Here is a 21,224-nt window from a genome sequence, read left to right as displayed (position 1 = left end):
ATCACTACTTAATTACTTATTACCAGAAAAAATGATTTAAAAAAAAAAAGAAAATCTAAAGTGATAATACGATAAAATCAAGGGATGTCAATGATAAAAACCCTTCAATAAATTTTTCTTGTTCGTATCTTTCTCCCTTTATGCTTCATCATATTCATTCCTCGTATTTTCTTTCTTCCATCCCCCACACACACACAGAGCTCGCCTGTTTTCTTTAATTTATTTTTTTTAATTTACTGTAGATCTGCACTGATTTGTACGTATTCATGTAATGTAATTAAACGCTGAATTCTTTATTAAAGAAGTTAATTATTGACCAAAAAAATAAAATACTAATTGAATTGTGTTGACAAAGTGATAAACAAATCAATAACCGTTCCACTTGGGTTTGTGCAGAAATTCAAATGGAAAACCAGCTGTGTTCTCACTCGCAGGTATGCATGTTTTGAAATTTATCTCGTAATTTCCGCTCGTTTACATTTAAGTTTTTTTTTTATTATTATTTTTTATTTACATCTATTTCATTCGATAGACTTTAGTTTTAGATTCTGTTTATTTCGGCGATGGTATTAAATTTTCAGGAAAGCACAAATTTCCGGACCACAAAAGTAGTTTTCGTATTGTTTTAATGAGACCTTTGCATGACTACGAATTTATGTCTGTGTGTTGATTTCATTATCGGGACAGCTGGGTTTGATTTTGAATTCTTGGCCTTTTGTCGTTTGCCATTGCTTATTACCATGCATTAGATGTACCTTCCTAATATACATAACCTGATATTGATGGCTAAAAGCCTTGAAACGATAACGCTGACAAGCCAGTTTTATTTGAATTTGACCTAACCGTGTCATATTTGGAATTTGCAGGGAGTTCTCTTAAAGTGATTCTAAATGCACTTCTTTTCTTCCTGAGCGCGCGAATCTTTATACAATAAAATCTGTACTTAACGCATAGGTGGAGTGATTTTACCAATAGTCTTCCCTCAATTCCACTTGAAAGAATTGTATCATCCACACGATCAGTTTTGCAGTTTTGGGTATTTGGGCGCTGTTCATCCTTAGTTTTCGTTAAGATTTTGGTTCTGGTCAGTTCAATGCATTGGTCGTGTTTGTTTATGTAATTTATTTATTTTTATTTTTTTGGAAAATCGTTGATGCTTTTTCACTTTGAGAGATGACACGGATCTCCTTCATTGATATATCGATTCAGAACTCATTGTTTTTCTGTTGAAACTCATTGTTTTCTGCAACAGAAAAACATTTTCTTAGTTTCTGGTCACCCTTAATATACTTTTGTTGTTTCCCAAAAATCCCAACTGTGAATTTAATTTTCAAGCATTAAAAAGGAAAAAGATTTCTTTTCTGGGAAAAGAGTCTGCTTATACGAGACAGAACAATTCCGTGTTTGTGTTCTTCTGCTTCTTTGTTGTTTCTTATGCAATTCTGCCAATTCTCTGTTTGGTTCCTGAGGAAATATAGGAAAAGCATAGGAAATAGGGACTCATGACTTCATTGAAGTCAAATTCTTGGTTTACACTCAATTGGTGGAGGGACTTAATCACTATTTTTGCATAATAATGTTGTATAAAGATCTGAAAGTATTTTTTTTTTAATTTCTTTTTCAGCAACAAAATGCATGCTGAATGATGTGTGGCTTGTGAAGTTTTCATTTTGAGTTTTATTATAAGAAGTGTAACTACAGATAAGATAAAGTCATGGGAACCGACCAATTTACTTTCCCCCTCAATTGGCTTTGCTTATACTAACTTTGAGTCTTTGGTGCAGGAATAAGTCTGCTGTTTATTGAGAAGAAGTAAACTTGAAATGGAAGGGGATATATTTTCAAGCGCCGGCTATGATGCACAGGTGGATGATAAAATCTTGCAAATATTTCAAAAGAGTTTTGGACAAGTTCAAGATATTTTAGATCAAAACAGGTTGCTAATCAATGAGATTAATCAAAACCATGAGTCAAAGGTCCCTGATAACTTGACGCGAAATGTTGGTTTGATCAAAGAGCTTAACAACAACATCAGAAGGGTTGTCAATCTCTATGCTGATCTCTCAAACTCTTTCACAAGGTCAATGGAGGCTTCATCGGAAGGGGAATCGGCTGCCACATTAAAATCCGAAGGAAAAGCTAGTCAGAAGAGAATTAGATCCGGGTAGTTTACCAAACTGAGTTCTTGTATTAGTCTGTTTTCTTTCTTGCTGTACTGGAAAGATTAATTGGATAAAAAGCAGAAAGATATTCGATGACATTACATAAGTCTTATGAATCAGTTATATATATATATATATAATATGATTGAAATAGCCTTTTGGCAAATTCGCCATTGTAATTTTGTGTAACCGTGGTATCTCAATGAAATAAAAAAGGCTTCTCTTTTTTACATTACATTTCTTTAACCTGCCTGGTCTTTTTTATATACAATTTAATTTTGTTAGCGTTTGCTTAATGCACTGTTTCTGTCAACACACCTGGCTTTTTTTTGGATGACTTGGTTAGGTGATGTCTTTTGTACTTAATCTCTTCTATAATTATTGCTTAATAGACTTAAGCTTGATTGCTGAACTGTCATCAAAGAAGAGTTGGATAATATTATTATTACTTACTTTTCCTTCAAGGTTGTTAGAGAGGCTTTAAGACTGGTATGCTTAATTGCTCATCATTAATTATTTAATCATCTTTTATCACCTTATCTCTATTTTCTTATGATATCCCATTTTCTGCTTTTGATTGGAGCTTCCAACAACCCACTTTATTACTCTCCAATGTTTGTCAAAAGAGATTCCTTATGGTGTTTGTAGTCCCCTAGCTGAGGTTATATTCAAGAGATGGTAAATACGGTCCCTTTAACCCTTAGCTAGCAAATCATCAATCTCTATCTATAGGTGCTGTCCTTTCTTTCACGTTATAATCTTTCACTTTATAAACTCACATATACACTAACCAAAAAGTTGATCGAACAAGTGCTTTTTCTGTGGACCCAGTGAGTTAGATCCATTGTTCTCTCAGTGTATATTTTCTTTTGAACCTTTTATTAATCTTTTAGATTTAGATTGAAGGACCCATGTTAATGACTGCACGCAGTGAATAGTTTGGTTTTTGGCTTGTATTTAGAACTTTTAGGGCATGTAGCGATCAGCATCACTCCAATTGTTGATGTAATTCAGGTGGCTTATGCCACATATAGACTTCTGCTAGGATTTAGTATTAGGTTAAGTGCACCTTCAATCTTTTAGATTTAGATTGAAGGACCCATGTAGACTTCCAACAACCAACACCCACCCCACCCCACCCCGCACCACCCCCCCCCCCCCCAAATAAGGAGTATCACTTTTTATGTTTATTTTTGGACCAATCAAATGGGGAAACGAGTATTTTGCGGGCCTGCATTTTCAGCCAATGAGTGCTGATCCAGCTGAATATATGGGATTAGTTTATAACATCTTACGTTTTTGAAGTGATTGAAGTCAAGGAGATAAAATGGGTCAGCGTTTATAATAAGCCAGGACAAATAAAAGCATGGAAGCATGTGAACGGAGAAATAATCTACTTTTTAATTTGCTGCTTTCACTTTCTGCACACTGATTTTTTATAGCAATGGCCAACAATATCTTATCGATAACTCTAATCTTATTTTATTGTTATTAAAGATATGCTTCGAATGATTCTTATATTATGTTGCTGTCACACTTAACATATACTAACGGCTACCATCTAAAGGTTATTTGATGCAATGCAAACATGGCCTTTTGTTGACATAATGCTCATAGCCGTAATAAGTTATTTAATAATTTTGCTGCATATATTCTTATCTTCATAACAAATTTGAGTACATCGTGTTCTGGAATAATCATGTTGTGTGGCAAAACAAGCATCCATACTGTATTACTGTACTATATCATTACTGATATTCCAAATTCTTCTTGATAAGCATTGTTTCCTTTTCTGCAGACTTTGATTCCAATATCCTATAAAGACTTCATTTATGATCTGTCGATTCATTTCGATTCATTGTTATTATCAATCCATGTGATTCCAAGTGTTTTAAGGGAATTAGAAAGAGGATGAGATGCATTTTTTTTATCTCAGTAGTAGAACTCACCATCTTTATCTTTTATGTTCTTTTAAAAGAAATATCAAAGGGATAAATCATTTTGTTCACATTGTGGTGGAAAAAGTGGCGGAATCTAAGAGCTTTTGATAATGATGGAAAGAAAGTTGGAAAAAGAAAAAAAAAAATCTAATGCATGCAGCATGCTCTCCACATAAAGTGGAGGAATCTGACAATAAAGATTTTATCAATGGTTTTATATCACATCAGAGTCTGATTTTCTTTTTGATTTTGGCAAGCGGAGAGACTGCTCCAAGAAAAAGACTCTACAACTTATTATGGCCATCAAATTGGTAGAATTTTCCATTCAATTACTTGGAAATGAGAAGTCATTGCCATTTTTATGTCAAACAAACAAACAGGGATAATCTTCTTCCTTAGCCACAATTGTGGAAGCTACTTTCCCGTTTTCTCCATCAATCTAGAGAAACACTTTTTCCAATCTGAAACTTTCTCCTCTCCATTGACCACCTATTTCAAATTAAGGACCATTTAATGAACAGCCATTTACGAGTAGAACGAAAAGAAAAGGGAAAAGGATAAAAGAAAAGCAGTATTGCAGTAATAGATACCCAAAAATAAACCCTGATTAAACCCAGAAAGGCCAAAAAGAAAATTATTTTTAAAAAGGAGAAAAAATAAAGTAGAATAAATTACACTAGGGTGGGATTCAGGCAGGGTTTATTTTGCGGTAACAACCATTTTCCAAGGAAATAACAGCAGTGAAAAAGACCCCGTTTACTTGAGTTGTTCACATAGGTTAGAAATTTCACAAACCTCAAATATCAACCCTATCTGTGGGATTGACTCAAGTGCTTCCACACAAATGAAAGCAGCATCCTCCTTGCTAAGACTTCCATTTGCTGCACAACCCTGGTTTTGAAAAGGGTTTATACATAAATAAGAAAGATAGATACTTCTGAGTTTCATTTCTTGTAAAATTCAAAAAAAATAAGGTGTTTCTGTTATTATTATCACTCATATTCACGAAGGAATTTAAGTTGGCATGCAAAATTTAATACCTCTTCAAATTGGAAACCTTGTTTTCCACCTGGAGTATTCTGTAACACACCAGTTCTAATGATGGTGTAAGGAACACCCGAAGCCATAAGCATGGACTCATCTTGCTCAGCCAATTTTCTGGCATTTCCTTTCATTAGAGCTTGAATGCCACCGCTGCCTCTATAAACAGACAACTGCACCCTTATTAAACAACAATAATGTCACTTTATATAGTTTGAAACCGCTTTGTATTTGCAGTCACATATGTATGAGGTATCAATGTGTATATATATTCATAAACATGAGGAGTGAGAGAGGAACAGGGTTACCTGAGATAAGAGAATTACATGTTGTACTCCTTTCAAGCTCCCAGCATTAGATATGAAGCCTTCCTGTGACAGAAGCGTAAGAAAGGATTTTAGTAGAAGTTTGTATACATTGTTAAAAGTCTTTGTTTGTGTGCTTTGCAAATGAAAAACATGTGTTTCATGCAATAAGCTATTGAGTGATTAAAACTGACATGTAGATACTAAAATAAGCTTTGTAATTACATGCGGGAGATATTTGAAAAATGATTTGCCATACATAAAATAAAAAGTTGAACAACAAATCCTTTTCGGTGCTAACCCACAATCATCACCTTAGGCAGAGTGGAAAACTCTGTATAGATGCCACAGAAACACTTACGCTTGGGCATATGATTGAACGAACACCTCTTAGAGCTGTCTTTAAGAATTTCTTATTACTTGCATCTCCAGCCATCGACTTTGTGAAGAACACAGCAACCATGATCAGCCATTTCAATGCAGAAAAGGATTACGAAGAAGATACACATATATGATACAAAGGAAAAGCGACTCTGCATTGTAAGTAATCCTTCCACCCACCTCAACATAAGTTCCAAACGATTCCATGGCATTTCGCTTATCCTTCACCAATGCCTTTATTCGAGTTCGTTTTACGATCAATGATAATATCACCATCTGCATATCATTGAGATACGATCGTCAATATCATTACTATTTAAATATGATAAATTCACCAAGAATCAATCATACAGCAAGCTATCTCACCTCACATTACATATACAAATGGAAGTAGTAGCAAGATATGCTATATAGTCCTTTTAGATAGTACAGGTTTTCAGTTGTTTAGTAGATTTTCGCTAACATAGAATCAATGGCACATAACACAAACCTGACCAATGTCACTATCTCCATCTGTTACCAAAACCGCATCCCTAGCTTCTTCTGTGTTTTTATTTTTTTTAAAAGGAAATCAAAACCGGGCAATTGTTTCAAGACATCGTCGAGATAATACACATAGATAAATATAAAATCAACAAGTTTCCATTTCAGATTACCCGGAAATTCATCTTCTTTCTCTTCATCTTCTTCATTGGACCCATCTTTTGGCAAAAGGTCAGGTGCCCCGTACCATTTCCTTAGCTTGGGACCACCTTCAAAATCAACAACAAAATTGACCAATACACAACACCAAAAATACCCAAAAAAAATTCAATTAAAAAAAGGGCAAGAAACTTAAATGATGCCATGGAAGCATATCTTATAGTGCTTATTTACCTTCAATGTAATCTAGAATTTGATCAACAAAGCTGATCTTTTTCTTAGCCGAGCAGCGAAAAAGAACCTTTTTTTCGAAATTGAAAATTAAAGATGATGGGTTTGCTAATTCAAATGATTTTTTCTGAGAAGTGAAGGAAATGTGTGAAGTTTGGATGACGAGTGTTGAAGGAAAAGCTGTACCCGCCATTGATTGATTGTGCAAAGGTATTCTATCAACCAACCGTTTCGATTCCCGCGAAACTGGATAAATCTAGTTAGGATAATCATCTGTAATTCCTCATATACCCCTAGTTATAAATCAAAAAAACTGTACCCCTTAAACCTTTTTTTTTAAGATCATCACTTAAAAAAAAAAAGAAAGAAAAGAATTACTACAAAGAAAAGTCAAAATGAAAAGAGAATCTTGATTCAATTTAAAATCTTTTTTAATTAATTATATATTCTTTACCATATAATTAACTTTATTCTTTACTTTATTCCTCTATCATTTGTATTTTCAGCAAATACAACAGGAAAAGAAAAATGGCTCTATTTGTTATTTACATACAATAAGATGAATGCTTGGACAAAGAAGTAGGTTCATTCATACCAGAGGAATTATTTCTTGTCAAATTGACCCAGCTTCCACTAGAAATGACAAATCAATCCCCTTAGCAATTTAAGGCATTGACGAAGGCTTGGTAACCCAAAGCCCTGAAAGGACAAAATAAATAAGAGAACAAAATAGCAATATACAGTATATAACAATCACCTATTAAAAAGTTTGAGCAAAATTTATTAAGAATGGCTTTGACTCCGATATTTTAAGAGTTTCACTCCATAACTTAGTTCCGCGAGACTGATTAAATCTGTCAAGCCCCTAATAGTATAATTTATGGGATATGATATCCTCCTCGATGTAATCTAAGCGTCAGTTGAAATATGAAAAGATTTTCTTATACAACCACAGAGTTTTAGAGATGCTTCAAAAAGAGAAAATATTTCGAAAAAAAATTCTTAAATTATTAACTTAAAATTGTGATTCAAATTTAGACACCGTTTTATTTTCTGAATCTAAGACCAGCCATGCATAGGTAGGGTTGGTAAAACCTCGGGTCGGGTCCGGGTATCGCAATGACCGGACTTGACCTGGATGCATAGATGCCCAGCCCGGGTTGTGCCAGGGTTTAATTCGGGTATCTGAATTTTATATTTTTTAATATTATATGTGTACATTTTTTTATTTTTTGGTAATTTTATAAGTTTTAAATTTATTTTAATAAATTTTGACATGAAAATATGAACTTTAAGTGTTTAAAATTTTATATATGTGCAATAAATGAGTCAAATAAATATAAAATATTTAAATAATATATATTTTATAATATTTTTTTAATAAAATTTAAGTTCTTAATTTATCAAGTGATTTCCAAGACCGATCCAATTTCATATCCGGATGCGGTCCGGGTCTGGATCATGCGGGTATTTTTACCACCCCTATGCATAGGTGGCATTAGACTAAAACCCTACCGAAGAGTAGTGACCAGAATCGGATTATTATGAATTGAAAATTTAGTCCTTATCCTGCCTTGAAACGGTGAGTTTTGTTATCATCTTGACTTCTAAAAGTTGTTCTACAATCTGGTCCCACTTTACAGCAAAGCCGTGTCAACTGTTTAGACAGGGTAAGACTTTAGAAGCTCCTTGCTTCTTCTCTTTTCTCTTTTATCTAAATTTTTCTGATTTTTTTTTCTCGGCTACTAAACCAATCCGAGCCCGATCATCAGCCTTCAATCCATATTTTGTCAAACACACTTACATAGGCCAAATATGTGAATTTTTATTTATCCATTCATTTCTTTTTGGTTGATGTGTTATGTTATGGGTTGGAGATGAAGGAGGTTTTGGAAGGTCAGTAAAAAAGATTGTTGCTCTTATTATTGTGGCCGCGGCTCTTAATTCGTTATTTTTTTTAAAGGGTTTTTGTGTTCTTTCAAATGGGCTTTTGATTTTTTTTAATTATTATATTGGTTTTCTTTATGGCTGTGTTCTTTATTGAAGTTTATAGATCAAGTTACTTGCAGTAGTTCATCTAGATGTAATTTATGTTGATGGATTCATACATGAAATTGGAGCTTTAGAATTTTTTTTTTTTTTTTTTGCTTTTGGGGTATGCTTAGCATCTAGCTTGCTGTATATGATGACATTTTCCTTGATTGTTTTATTATGATATTCGGGCTGAATTTGCGGAACCTATTGCTTGCGTGTGAAAAAGTTTTAATGGTTAGCATTGAATTACTCCTCCCTTTCCCATTAATGATGGGCTTAGAGGATCCAGAATCAATGCTTAGATTGAACATTTGGAGTTTTGTACTCTCTTGGGAACTATTTTTATTTCGATGGAGTTCGATAACTCCTACATTGCACTATATCCTATTTGGTTTCCCTTCATAAGTAGTTCCTTTTTAAAATTCCTTTTGATGCATAAATCTATGGACAGATGCGCTTGATTTACCTCATGCAATGATCTACCGTTCATGCGATACAGTTTTCTTGGCTGAGACATACCTTGCTACTTGGCATTACCAAGATATTCAGGTGGGAAAGGTTTTATCCCATTTTCAGATCTTTCATGTTCAATTTTGGAGGCTAGAAAGAATAAGAATAATATTCCCATGTGCCATTGCGACAACTCTCCTCAGTTCCCAACTGGGAATCACTTTTATTTTGTAGGTTTCGTGTACTGGAACATAAACTTGTTATCAGGCTGTATTAGTGTAGTTCTGCTAGAATTGATCAAGCTTTTCTGCCTTTCTTATCTGGAACAAAACTTGTTAACAGGGTTGGATTAGTGTAGCTCTACTAGAATTGATCAAGTTTTTCTGCCGATCTTACCAATGAATTTATTTGGTTTAAGAGTCTACTTGACAATTTGTATATTAAGTCGGGAGTTTTTAAGGCTCTATAACTTTATAATTACCAAGTTCTTGGAGTTTAGTGATTCCTACATCAAGTTATTTTACCAGTTACCTTGCTGGTTAAATGAAAAAAACTGTAAGCACTTTCCGGTTTTACTGCCTTCTGTATCTACTACAATGTTGTTTCTGGAGTGTTTTCTGTTGAGTTTTAGCTGCAAAAGTTTGCATGTTCTCAGAATTTGAGTTTCTTGGTATAGTTTTGTCCTTACGTCCACGTTGATACTTCCTTTAAGCAATTAATATCTTTATTAGCTAGCGATATGACCTTTCCTTTGATTGTGGATTTGATTTAAAGTTGTGGAACCTTTGCAAATCTTTGTATTGGTAGCATTGAATTACTACTTCCATTCCCTACACTGGTGGGCTAAGAGGGTCCTGAAAGATGCTGACATTGACTAATTGCAGTATTGTTAGTCTCTTCGAACTCTTTCCATCTAGTTCTTGATGTTTGGGAACTCCTATATTGTACTACCTCGTATCTGAAAAATCTAGCATAATAATATTTTCATGAGTAGCATAATGCTCTTAGTTTTTGCTTTTTTTTTTTAATATCTATTTTCCGTGATGTATGACCATTCCATAGATTGTGAGATTATGTATTTTGGGGTAAATTTGTAGGTCTTTCTAAATAGTTTTATTGTTAGCATTGAATTAGTTCTCCCCTTTCCCAATACCGGCGGAATAAGAGGATCCAGAAAAATGCTTATATTGAATAGTTGGAATGTTGTTAGCTTATTTGAACTTTCTATGTAGTTCTTGGAGTTTGGGAACTCCTATATTGCAGATTTTCACTGTATCTTCTTTGAGAAATCCGGCTAAAATTATCTCTTCACGAGTAGGATGATGCCCTCACTTCTTTTCTATCCATGTTACATGGTGCTTGACTTTGGTTGTGAGATTGTGTGTTCATGCTAAATTTATGGAATCTTTGTAAATTTTTTATTGTTAGCATTGAACTACAACTCCCTTTCCCAATACCCGTAGGCTATGAGGATCCAGAAAAATGCTTGCATTGAATAGTTGGAGTTTTGTTAGTCTCTTAGGACTCTCTCTATCTAGTTCTTGGAGTTCAGGAACTCTTATATCACAGAAAATTCTGTTTGGAGAAATATAGCATAATAATCTCGTCACGAATAGCATAAATCCCTTACTTTCTATATTAGTTCTTTTTTTATTATGATCTGTGACGCATGACCTTTTGTTAGTCCCAATACTATGTATTTAGATTAAAGTTGGTGGAATCTTTGTATATTCTTTTCATTGTTAGCATTGATTTTCTCCTCCCTTTCCCAATACTGATGGGCTAAGAGGATACATAACAATGCTTAAATTGATTATTCAGGGAGTTTGTTAGTTTCCGTGAACTTTATGTAGTTCTTGGAGTTCGGGAACTCCTACAATGGCATAACTTAATTCCCTTTTTTTTAAAAATTTTTTTCTATTTCTTTAATGGCACAATTAAAAGTGTAACCATCTTACCTTCGTTATACGTTGCAGGCAATGTTTGTTCTGACATAACTCTGATATTATCATTTAACCTTGGACTTCAGTTTGGATATAAGTCACCAATTCTTTCACTGGTTTCAGGGCTTGTAGTAAGGTTAGACAGATTAATGAGACCAAGCAAAGGGGTACGAGGTATCCATTGCTTTCAATACTTGTCTTATCCATGAATAAAATTTTGTTCTGTTCACTTGTCCTGTATAGGGGTGGGCAATTTCGGATTCGGATGAATCCGATCGGATTTCGGATAATTCGGATTGGAAAAAAAATCATCCGATTCCAATCCGAATATCAAATCCGATCCGAAATAGTTCGGATCAGATGAATATTTCGGATAAATTTGGATTTAGATCGGTTCGGATTGAGTTTGGATTTAGGTGAGTTTGAGTGGTTTGGATGATGCTTTCAGATCCTACATTTGAAACCTACCGGCGCCGGCGGTTCCACCATTACTTCATCAACAAAAGCTTGACGATGATGGTTGATGTTGAAAGAGACGGCCATTGTTGCTGTTGTTATTGAGAGATGTTAGATCTTGAAATTGTTAATGATTTGAAAAAATATTGGTGATGAAGATGAGTGGAAATATCTGGAGATATTGGGTTTTGTTTTTATATTTAATTATTATGTTTATATAACTGTAATCCGATCGGATTGTTTGGATCGACCCGAATCAAATCCGATCGGATGATACAGATTATATCCGATCGGATTATTGATTAAATCCGAATCCGATCTAAATAAGTTCAGATCGGATTTATCCGAATCCGATCCGATGCCCAGCCCTAGTCTTGTGTAATTTGTAATATGCTTCTGCTTGTTTAGGTTACTGTTAGCATAGAGCTCAGGGCTAATTGTGCCCAAAAGTATGAAGGCAGCATAGGTACACAGCATCATGTCAATTAATCCTGGTGTGAACCACCGCTTTGCGCAAAAGTGCATTAAGCTTAATCATAAACCCTAAACACTAATCCCTGTAGTGTAAGGTCTGTATTATTGCGTGGGTTGGCCTACTATGGTAAGGACCGCATTTACTTGTCTTCTGATTTCTATCTGTCATAATATTTTACAGGCCTTTTCATTCTTGCTGCCTGTTAATGGAGGCCTCTTCATTCATGTGTATTATTGTTAATGAAGAATGTGGGTATTGTTAATGTATATATTGGTTTTACATATAACCGTGCAAGTGACATTTGAGAATTGGAATAAACAAAAGGGTAATTTTTAAAAACCTCCCCTGAAGTTTGGGCTTGTTGCAAGTAGATGGCGAGAATTGATTTATTTGTAAAAAACCCCCTATCGTCAGTTAATTTTAACATTGACCGTTAGTTGACTGTGCAAAGACAATATTACCCTTAACAATAATTTGTAGACGGAAATAATTAAAAAAAATTAAAATTATTGGTTATTTTACCCTCTTTAAATTATTGATATTTTCTTAAAGTTCCTACAAGAAAGATAAAATTTAAAATTTAAAAAATTCTCTTTAAATTATTGATATTTTCTTAAAGTTTCTACAAAAAAGATAAAATTAAAAACTTGAAAATAAAATAGTTATAATCTTTACCTATGATATTGTAAATTTTTGGAATTGACAAGGATAAAATTGTCAAAAAATAGGGTTTGTGTTTTTTGCGCCAATAATTTTAATTTTTTTTTAGTTATTTTCGTCTACAAATTATTGTTGAGGGTAATATTGTCTTTGCACAGTCAACTAACGGTCAATGTTAAAGTTAACTGACGGTAGGAGGTTTTTTACAAATAAACAGATTCTTACCATCTACTTGCAACAAGTCCAAACCTCGGCGGAGGTTTTTAAAAATTATCCATAAACAAAAACAAGACATGTCAGGTGACATTTTGACATTGGAATAAATAGAAATAAGACAGCATGTCATACGCAAACAAAAATAGAAAAAGCTTCTCAAAAATAAATTCATCCTCTGCCTCAATACGTCACATTTCATCCGGCCTCCTTTGCCTCTTCAATCATTATGGTCAAAAATAAATCATCGAGTAAACAATGTGTATGTTGTCGCCAAATAGACATATGGTCGTCTTCTTTCTAGTGGTCAAAAAATAGTCATCAAATAAAACATGTATGTTACTGCTAAATAGACATGGTGCTTTTGTATTAACTGCAACTAATAAGCTTGATTAGTGCGGGCAGCGACTTTCGGTGCGCTGTTATTTTCTAACAAAATAAAGGAATTTCAGTCGACAAAAGAATCACGTGAACTCTGCCAAAGCGTCTTGGTTTAAGTCATTCGCTGTGAAATCATGGCATAATGTAAAACTTTGATAAGGGAGTTTCCAGACAAAGACAAAAAGGTCAGATCATTGATAAATCCATTCTTTTTTGGGGGGTGTGCTATTTTTTCTTGTTTGTTCTTTTCCTTTATCAGTAACAAACTTCTTGGTCTAAGCTTTAAAAATTGGTTGATATTTGTTTCCTTGAATCTTCCAAATGAACTAGAAGGTGTCATGAACATTAGTCTGTATGATTGGATCATCTTACAATTAAACATGTGATATGCATGCAATAAAATATGTGTTGATACCAGAAATTTAGCAATATTGTAGAAGTCATTTTACTTCGAGAACACTCTGGGAGAGAGTTTAATGTTCTTGGGCTTATCATCAATGAGAGCGATGAGCTTGGTGGTCGGAATCCCACAAAACTAGAACCATCAAGGGAAGGTGCGATTAAGGGCAAAGACCTTCCGATACTCAAGTCATTCATGAGGAGCTTAATAACAATAACAAACAATAAAAGAGAATAAGAGAAAGATTTGGAGGATATTTCACTCGTTCTTTCAGTATATCTTTTCTCATGGTCTTACCCTTGAATGGTGATCCCTTTATATTAGAGAGAAATAATAAAAAATATGTTTAAGTTAGGAAAATCTGTCTCTTATTTTATATGATTTCTATTTGGCAAGGATTAGGACTTGTCTTGCATTATAACATGCTATTAGATGTGGGTCCTTGAGGTTGGGAATCCATCTGTTTTTACCATTGAATCGGATTAGGCACAATCTCGAGTGCAATGACATGCATACATAAGTCTATAATATTTTGTTTGGACACAAAAGAAAGTTACTTGAGCATGACGCGAACAAGTCTTTAAGGGCATAATTTTCATAAAATTATGTTAACATATGCTATAAAAATGTGTGTTTAATTAGGACATTGTGATACATTAAGATTACTAGTTTAGTCTCTTATTTATTTACTTTTGTATCTTAGTATTATTAAGGGCGTTGTGGGTTGGGTATTAGCCAACCTAGATATGAAGCCGAGCCGGTCTTGGGCATCACTTGATAAATCCAGAGCCCGCCCTGGAACCCGAATTTTATTAAAAAATATATATAATATATATTATTTTAAATATTTTATATTTATTTGACTCATTTATTACACATATATAAAGTTTTAAACACTTAAAGTTTATATTTTCATGTCAATTTTTTTTAAATAAATTTAAAACTTATAAAATTATCAAAAAAATACACATATAATATTAAAAAATATAAAATTCAGGTACCCGGATGCCCCGTGTCGGGGCTTAAAAAAATCTAACCCGGGCATCTAAAAAATTACATTCAGGCCGAGTTTGGGCATTGCAATACCTGGACCCAAACCCGAGTTTTGCCAACCCTAATACTACTTTAAAAATTATTTAAAAATTTTACACGTCATTTCTTTTGGATGTATATATATATAAATATACAATATTTACCCTTTTCACTGTTAAAACAATCCAAATTGACCAACCAACAAAGTAGGAGTTATATGTCTTTTTAAAGACATCAAAGGATTTTATGTACTTTTCCTCAAACATTGGGGACTAATAGTCCTTTTGTCCTTATTTTATTTTGTTAGCTTTTTGGTTTGCTTTTATTATTCTTTATTTAGTAAATGATTTTGGACCTATTTTAACAATTTAATCATAGTGTATTATTTACATAAGTGTAAATTAAACTGACATGGATAGAAACTAATGTCAAGATAAAAGATATTATCTCAAGAGGTAATATCACTTGAGTCAATTAGTATCTACATGTAATATAAAATTTTAACCAATGAATTTATAATTCTCAAGATATGGTAATAAAAATATAGATTAAATCAATATACTTATATAATTTAAAATCAATTTGTTTAATGAGTTTCGGATACGATCCATCAAGAATGATAGCGATAGTTTCTCCCAATTTGGATTATTTTTAAAAAGTACTTTCATGCGTAAGACGTGTAATTTGCTTGCCAATCACTGAACCAAACAAATAGTACCCAAAACACCGGACAAAAGACGAACACAATCCGGACTCCACGCCGTCTGATCAAATCCAACTCTCAAAAATTTCGAATCCGGAACCGTACCACTCACACCACACGGAACAACACGCCACGCGCTCTCACTGGCGCTCTCAACTTCAGCGTCTCAGTCTCTCTCTCTCTTTCTCTGTGTGTGACGCGATTTATCTCGGCTACGACTCTGCTGCTTTCACTGGGTCAACTCGTTCGCTTTCACGTCGCTCACTTCACTCTATGGTGAGCCGAACTCCACACTAATTTAATTTTGCATTTAAATTATTCAAATTATGCTTCTATGTGGTTGTTTTTTAGTTTGTTTTGGCTTACTATTTTAGGAAATTAGTGTTTTTAATTTTTTTTAAATGAATTGTATTGCATCTATGGAGCTTAAAACGAAATTTTATGCTGGTTAATTCGGTGTCGTTTTTTTACCGAGAAAATTTGAAGTAACCAAAAAAAAAAAAAAAAGAGTATTTTCTCTGAATCTTGTCTGTATTTGGTCACCGTTGAAATAATTTTTGGTTCTCTTGCTTATTTTTCATATTGGCAATGAAACATAATATTGAATTTGTTGATAGGTGTGTGTGTTTGAGTTGCATGTACTGGATAGAGTTAGTACTTTGTCATTTTGGAGAGGAAAGCTAAATGAATTCTATTGATTATTTATTTTGAATTGCTTTTTGGCTTCATTAATGCTTTATGTTTAATTTATGATATTTTAGTTTTGATGGGAACAAAATTGACTTTATTTGTCTTTTGTGTTTCCTGTTTTTGTTGGTATGCCTTCAGTTAGTGTATTTAAGTTGCATGCAGTGGATCTTCTATGGAAACACTGGTTGGAGCTGAGGGGAACGGTGAAGGACAATTTAAGGAAAGCAGGATTCATAAAACTAATTCTACGTTTTCTTCACCAAATTTGGGTGCTGACCCAGTTGTCTACAAGCTTGTTCGGGTATATTTTATTTACGCGTGGAATTGTAATTTCCTCATTGGTCAATGATTTTTTTTTTTATGCATATGAAGTTAGTTGATGATTTTATTTCAGGTTGCTCAACATGGTCATTATCACTCCGAATTTACTTAAAGTTGGACCTAGAACTGTGAAGAGTCAATATCTGTATTTGGTGCAAATAGTGCTTGTTCAATTGCATGAAATGGGAAGATCTTAATACTTTTTGTTGTCCACTTGGCTTACATACAAGTAGTAGTTCTTGAGTTGGTCTAAAATTTCAATAAAAACTTTGTTAGTTGTAAGAATTTTCATTGTTTAGGTTGTGAGATTGGTCTCTTATTGTGGCCACTACTTTTGTAAGATAAATGCAATTGCGCTGTTCTTTGCTTTGACATTCAGTGAATAAACAGTTAGAAGTCAAATTTAATGATTTGGGTATTTTGAGTGAATCGTACGGTGAAATAGTCAATTGATGGGTCTCAAAATATTTCTATTTTGGTCCCATTATGTTTCGTAAAGTGACTACTTGCAAGTGAGATATTAGATTCTGAAGTTTCTCTATGATTTTCAGGTGGATGGAGATGGAAAACTAGTGCCTGCAACAGATGATGAACTTATGGAGGTTGGAAATCTGCTTGCAGATGATAAAATCGAAATGCATCTAGTTGCGGATGCTGGGCCGACTGGAAGGTGCATTTTCAATGAAAGGTCTTCCTCTGGGATGCCCAAGTTAGAAAGCTCAGAAGGTCTACCTTTGTTAACATTACGGACGAAAATTTGAATGCCAATTTTAAACACATGAAAGAAAAGCAATCGTATGAAACATTTTTAAAATTAATTTTACAATGAAACAGAAGCTGCTTTTCCTAGTACTATACTTTTCTTAAGAGGATGAATAAGACATTGCTTTGTTTTTTGCATTTTGTTTTATCTTATATCATTTGTTCATATGTTTTCCGAATCTGAATTAGCTATTCTTGTCAGGATTGTCAAATTCTGAAAATGCAGAAGCTGATGCAGGAAAATTGAATACTCATCTAGAGGTATTGACTGGAGTTTTTACAGTATGAATTTATTTGTCTCAAAATAGAATGACTGTGTGTTCTTTCTTTATCTTCGTTAATACTTAATCACTGATAGAACTACTCTTATCTGGTCCATGCGACTTAAGAAATAGTGAGCTTTACAAGATGAACAGTGTATTGGTTTGTTAAATCAGATTTTTCTCTGAGTGTTGTTTTGCATCTAACTTTCGTTGATTCTAGATTAATAAAATATTAATTGAATTGTTGATTGTGTTGGATCGTTCTCGGCCCTAAAATCTCTCGTAGTCCATTGAGGAGATGTTGACGAAGGCCAAACAGGAAGAGAGCCATCTCTTAGCTTGTGGATCTCCTGATCATTCTTCTACTTATGTGCTTGTAGACGGCCAGTGTTCTGATCAGCATGATACATTACGTGGCATTGATGAGAAGCTCCAATCTGAAATTCCTTTGCAGGAAAGTGACCTTTCCTCCCAAAGTTTGTCTAAAAGCCTTAATAATCAGCCTAGCATTCATGGGGAATGCTCAAATTCTTCAAACGGACTGGTAGAAGGCCAACGATCAACTTCTGCTGTCTGCACTAGTTCCAAACCTGATTTTTCAAGGTTAATGGGAGAGATCTGCTTGGACAATCTATCGATAAAAGAACTGCATGAAACATTTAAGGCGACTTTTGGACGGGAAACAACTGTCAAGGACAAGCAATGGCTTAAGAGAAGGATTGCTATGGGGTTGACTAACTCTTGCGATGTTTCAACATCGAGTTTTATTATTAAAGATAACAAATTGGTAAGCAAAGGTGGAGAAGGAAGCTGTAACAAGGAAGCTATTGAAGATCAAGCAGTTAAACCAGTGGATGGAAGTGGCAAAGAGTCATCATTAAACCCCGGTAGCAAAATGGAAGATCAACAAATTGTTTCTAGTGAGAGACAGAGAAACTGTAGCAAAGATTACAGTTGTGCAGATGAAGATCCTCTCAAAGAGCAGAGAAATGCGAAGAGAATTCGGAAGCCAACAAGAAGATACATTGAAGAACTTTCAGAAGTGGAATCCAAAGAGCACAGTGGAAAGTCAATAGCTTCAGTTAAAAATTTGGGGCTTGGACTAATGTCCTCAAGATCTAATACTAGGCCAGTTAGAATTGCCTCTTCTAATAGGATTACTCTCAGACTGGATTCCCTTGGAGGATCTGGTGTTCAGATCCCATATGTTTCTCGGGTCCGTAGAAGCCGTCCAAGGAAAAATGTCAAGGCGCTTATGGTATATACAATCCTTTTCTGTTCCGGCTATAAGAATGTGGTTTATACATATAGCCAAGCCTTGATAGTATGATGAAAACCATGCATGTTTTATCATACATAAAGGCTTTGCTATATCTGTTCTTTTTTTTTTTAAAGTTATTATATATTTTATCATCTTTGCTTGTCTATTATGTAACTGGTTTACTAATACAACAAACATATATCACACCCGTAGGAATTCCATCCAAATGGCATAGGCATGGCAGCTAAACTGGTCAAGGAAGCTGTTGATGTACATAGTTCTGAACCAAATAGGGAGAGCGGGGGCATAGTCTTGAAAGCCAGTTCTGCTCCTGAACAGATTCAGCAGCAGGTAACACCAACTATACATTTCCGATGAAAAGAAAGAAAGGAAAAAGGGTTAGCTTGTTAACTGATTGGATTATATTACTCTTGCTTGTTAGTGAATTTCTGTTCAAATTATTCAATGAAATTCTTCATTTATAAAAACATTACTAAGTCTATGTTGTGGGCATCATTTCATCAGTTAAGGGTGTGGAGCCTCATATAATTCTCTTCATAAATTAGTTTTGGACATGAAACTTTAACTCACCAAGGGGTACAGCTCTTCAATGTATGGTGATTTAAAAGGTAGTAATAATGCTCTTCCAACCTTAACTGGAATATCATGGAGCACTATGATGACCACCTTTGAACAATTTCCACCCTGAGGGCACTCAAGATTAGATGTGATCATGCATGCATGACAAATGGTGGTAGTAGTCTCCATAGGTGATTATAAGAATTTAAAGAAAAGCTTTTGATGTGATATTTTTAATTTTCTTACGCGACTTGCCAATTATGTTAATAGAGAGTTCACCTCTTAACTTTTTGAAAGAATTAGCTGGTAACTGTTATGATCAGTTTTAGGTCTTGCAAATGTTAAATATAACTAGCTATAGTCATGAATTGTGGAATTATTGTTCTCTTGGGCTTTGTTTTATGTTTGCTGACTGTTTGACTAGGCGCTTTGCCATAAGAAAATTTCTGTGACATCCTGATTTTATGCATTTAATCGAATCCTATCCAGTTTGTAGTTGAACCTGAGAAAGATAATCATTTCTCAGAAGTGGCTTCAATTGAACAGGGGCAGAACATGGAGCCGAAAAATAAAGATCCCTCTGTGTATACTCCAGATGATAATCCGGCTACTGTGCGTGTAGTAAAAGGCGGGGTGAGAAGGAAACACCACCGAGCCTGGACTCTCTCTGAAGTTATGAAACTTGTTGAGGGTGTATCTAAGTATGGAGCTGGTAGGTGGTCTGAGATCAAAAGGCTTGCTTTTGCATCGTATTCATATCGTACCTCCGTTGATCTCAAGGTATGGACTTATATCATAGTGCTAGGTCTGGCTGTTGCCAATAATTTAGGCTGATAGCAAAACCTATTTTGTAGGACAAGTGGAGGAATCTACTGAAAGCTAGCCTTGCACAAACACCTCCAGATAGTCGGGTGAGAAATTTGCTTCTTGTACATTCATGCTTTGTTGAACTTTAAACTGGTGCAATAACTTGAATAATCTTCTCGTGTCCTGAAAATCAATGTGTTAAATGGTTTCCTTCTGTGGTAATGTAGATGGGTGCCCGGAAACATGCATCTTCAGTGCCTATTCCCATGCCGGTACTGCTTCGAGTGAGAGAGCTTGCGGAAATGCAGTCACAGTTTCCACCAAATCTTAGCTCAAGCAAGCTTACTGGATCTGCTGGAAGAAATGTAAATGAAACAAGATCAGGGTACTTGTAACACTGTAAATAAAATAATACATACCCAGTTGCCTAGAGTACTAAAATAAAGTTTGCTAATTGCTAGTAGCTTTGTTGGTTGAACATGAGTTATTCTGACCTAAATTTAGCCCTTTAAAAAATTATGGTCTTTTAGATTTAATTTTATGGTGCCGCAATCCCTCTGGGATTAAGTAGCTGGCTGCTTAAGTGATATCTTTACCGAAGATCTTTGTTAACCTAGATTTGTATTATTGGAACGAGAATTGTGCAATTCATCTTGTTGCAAGTCTCCTGTTGATGTTCCTTTTTTTTCTTTTCCTTTTAGTAGTCTGGAGTCTCTCGGTTTCTAGTAGTCTAGAAAAGTTTTTTATATCGTAATTTGTATTTGCGAAGGGTGTGAAAGGACGTTCAAATGGAGTAGAGGCAAACGTACTCCGTAACGTCAATAATCTATAATTGTTGGACTCGGAGCAGATCAGAAATTTGTCGTTTTTCAATTAAATATGAAGAAAATAAAACAAATTGATTGTGCGATAATTAATTCACTACTCGAATCCCCTGTAATTTAAATCTTCTTATTTCTTTAAAATGGAAAAATGAAAAAACCGTATATGAGTCTGAGCTGGGCTTGAAATATTTAGAATCTGGGCCCCTAAAACTCAATAAATACGGCCTGTAAAATTAGCCCAATCAAAAGGGCTTACAAAATTAGCCCA

At 34.4% G+C, this 21,224-nt stretch overlaps 3 protein-coding genes across 9 annotated transcripts; 2 read left to right on the top strand and 1 right to left on the bottom strand.

The window, feature by feature from the left end:
* The first annotated feature begins 173 nt into the window (after positions 1-173).
* LOC18036222 (protein ELF4-LIKE 4) lies at positions 174-2,372 on the top strand. Of its 6 annotated transcripts, none has more exons than XM_024179986.1 (4): positions 193-273; positions 397-434; positions 867-1,084; positions 1,785-2,372. In XM_024179986.1, exon 4 carries the CDS (start codon positions 1,824-1,826, stop codon positions 2,166-2,168), a length of 345 nt encoding a protein of 114 aa, XP_024035754.1. In that variant the 5' UTR covers positions 193-273; positions 397-434; positions 867-1,084; positions 1,785-1,823; the 3' UTR covers positions 2,169-2,372. The 6 variants fall into 6 exon arrangements, with proteins under 6 accessions (XP_006426640.1, XP_024035754.1, XP_006426639.1 ...); XM_006426576.2 differs by having other exon boundaries at positions 212-268; XM_024179987.1 differs by having other exon boundaries at positions 240-256.
* Positions 2,373-4,293: 1,921 nt separating this feature from the next.
* LOC18036221 lies at positions 4,294-7,307 on the bottom strand. The gene is made up of 10 exons (XM_006426575.2): positions 7,298-7,307; positions 6,706-6,948; positions 6,486-6,581; positions 6,320-6,372; positions 6,010-6,105; positions 5,810-5,887; positions 5,452-5,514; positions 5,143-5,316; positions 4,898-4,993; positions 4,294-4,591 (listed from the first exon to the last, which is right to left on the bottom strand). Exons 2-10 carry the CDS (start codon positions 6,893-6,895, stop codon positions 4,517-4,519), a joined length of 921 nt encoding a protein of 306 aa, XP_006426638.1. The 5' UTR covers positions 6,896-6,948; positions 7,298-7,307; the 3' UTR covers positions 4,294-4,516.
* Positions 7,308-15,313: 8,006 nt separating this feature from the next.
* On the top strand, positions 15,314-20,779 carry LOC18036198. 2 transcript variants are annotated; one of them, XM_006426572.2, is made up of 9 exons: positions 15,314-15,725; positions 16,278-16,440; positions 17,012-17,186; positions 17,425-17,483; positions 17,772-18,743; positions 18,960-19,097; positions 19,815-20,105; positions 20,180-20,236; positions 20,360-20,779. In XM_006426572.2, the coding sequence occupies exons 2-9, from the start codon at positions 16,312-16,314 to the stop codon at positions 20,525-20,527; spliced, it is 1,989 nt and encodes a 662-aa protein (XP_006426635.1). In that variant the 5' UTR covers positions 15,314-15,725; positions 16,278-16,311; the 3' UTR covers positions 20,528-20,779. The 2 variants fall into 2 exon arrangements, with proteins under 2 accessions (XP_006426635.1, XP_006426634.1); XM_006426571.2 differs by having other exon boundaries at positions 15,315-15,725; positions 19,872-20,105.
* The last annotated feature ends 445 nt before the right edge of the window (positions 20,780-21,224 follow it).

The sequence above is a fragment of the Citrus clementina genome, unplaced genomic scaffold (genome assembly GCF_000493195.1).
Source record: "Citrus clementina cultivar Clemenules unplaced genomic scaffold, Citrus_clementina_v1.0 scaffold_7, whole genome shotgun sequence".
Lineage (NCBI taxonomy): Eukaryota > Viridiplantae > Streptophyta > Magnoliopsida > Sapindales > Rutaceae > Citrus > Citrus x clementina.
Note: the sequence above shows the minus strand (reverse complement) of the source record. Positions and strands in the feature narration are given on the sequence as shown.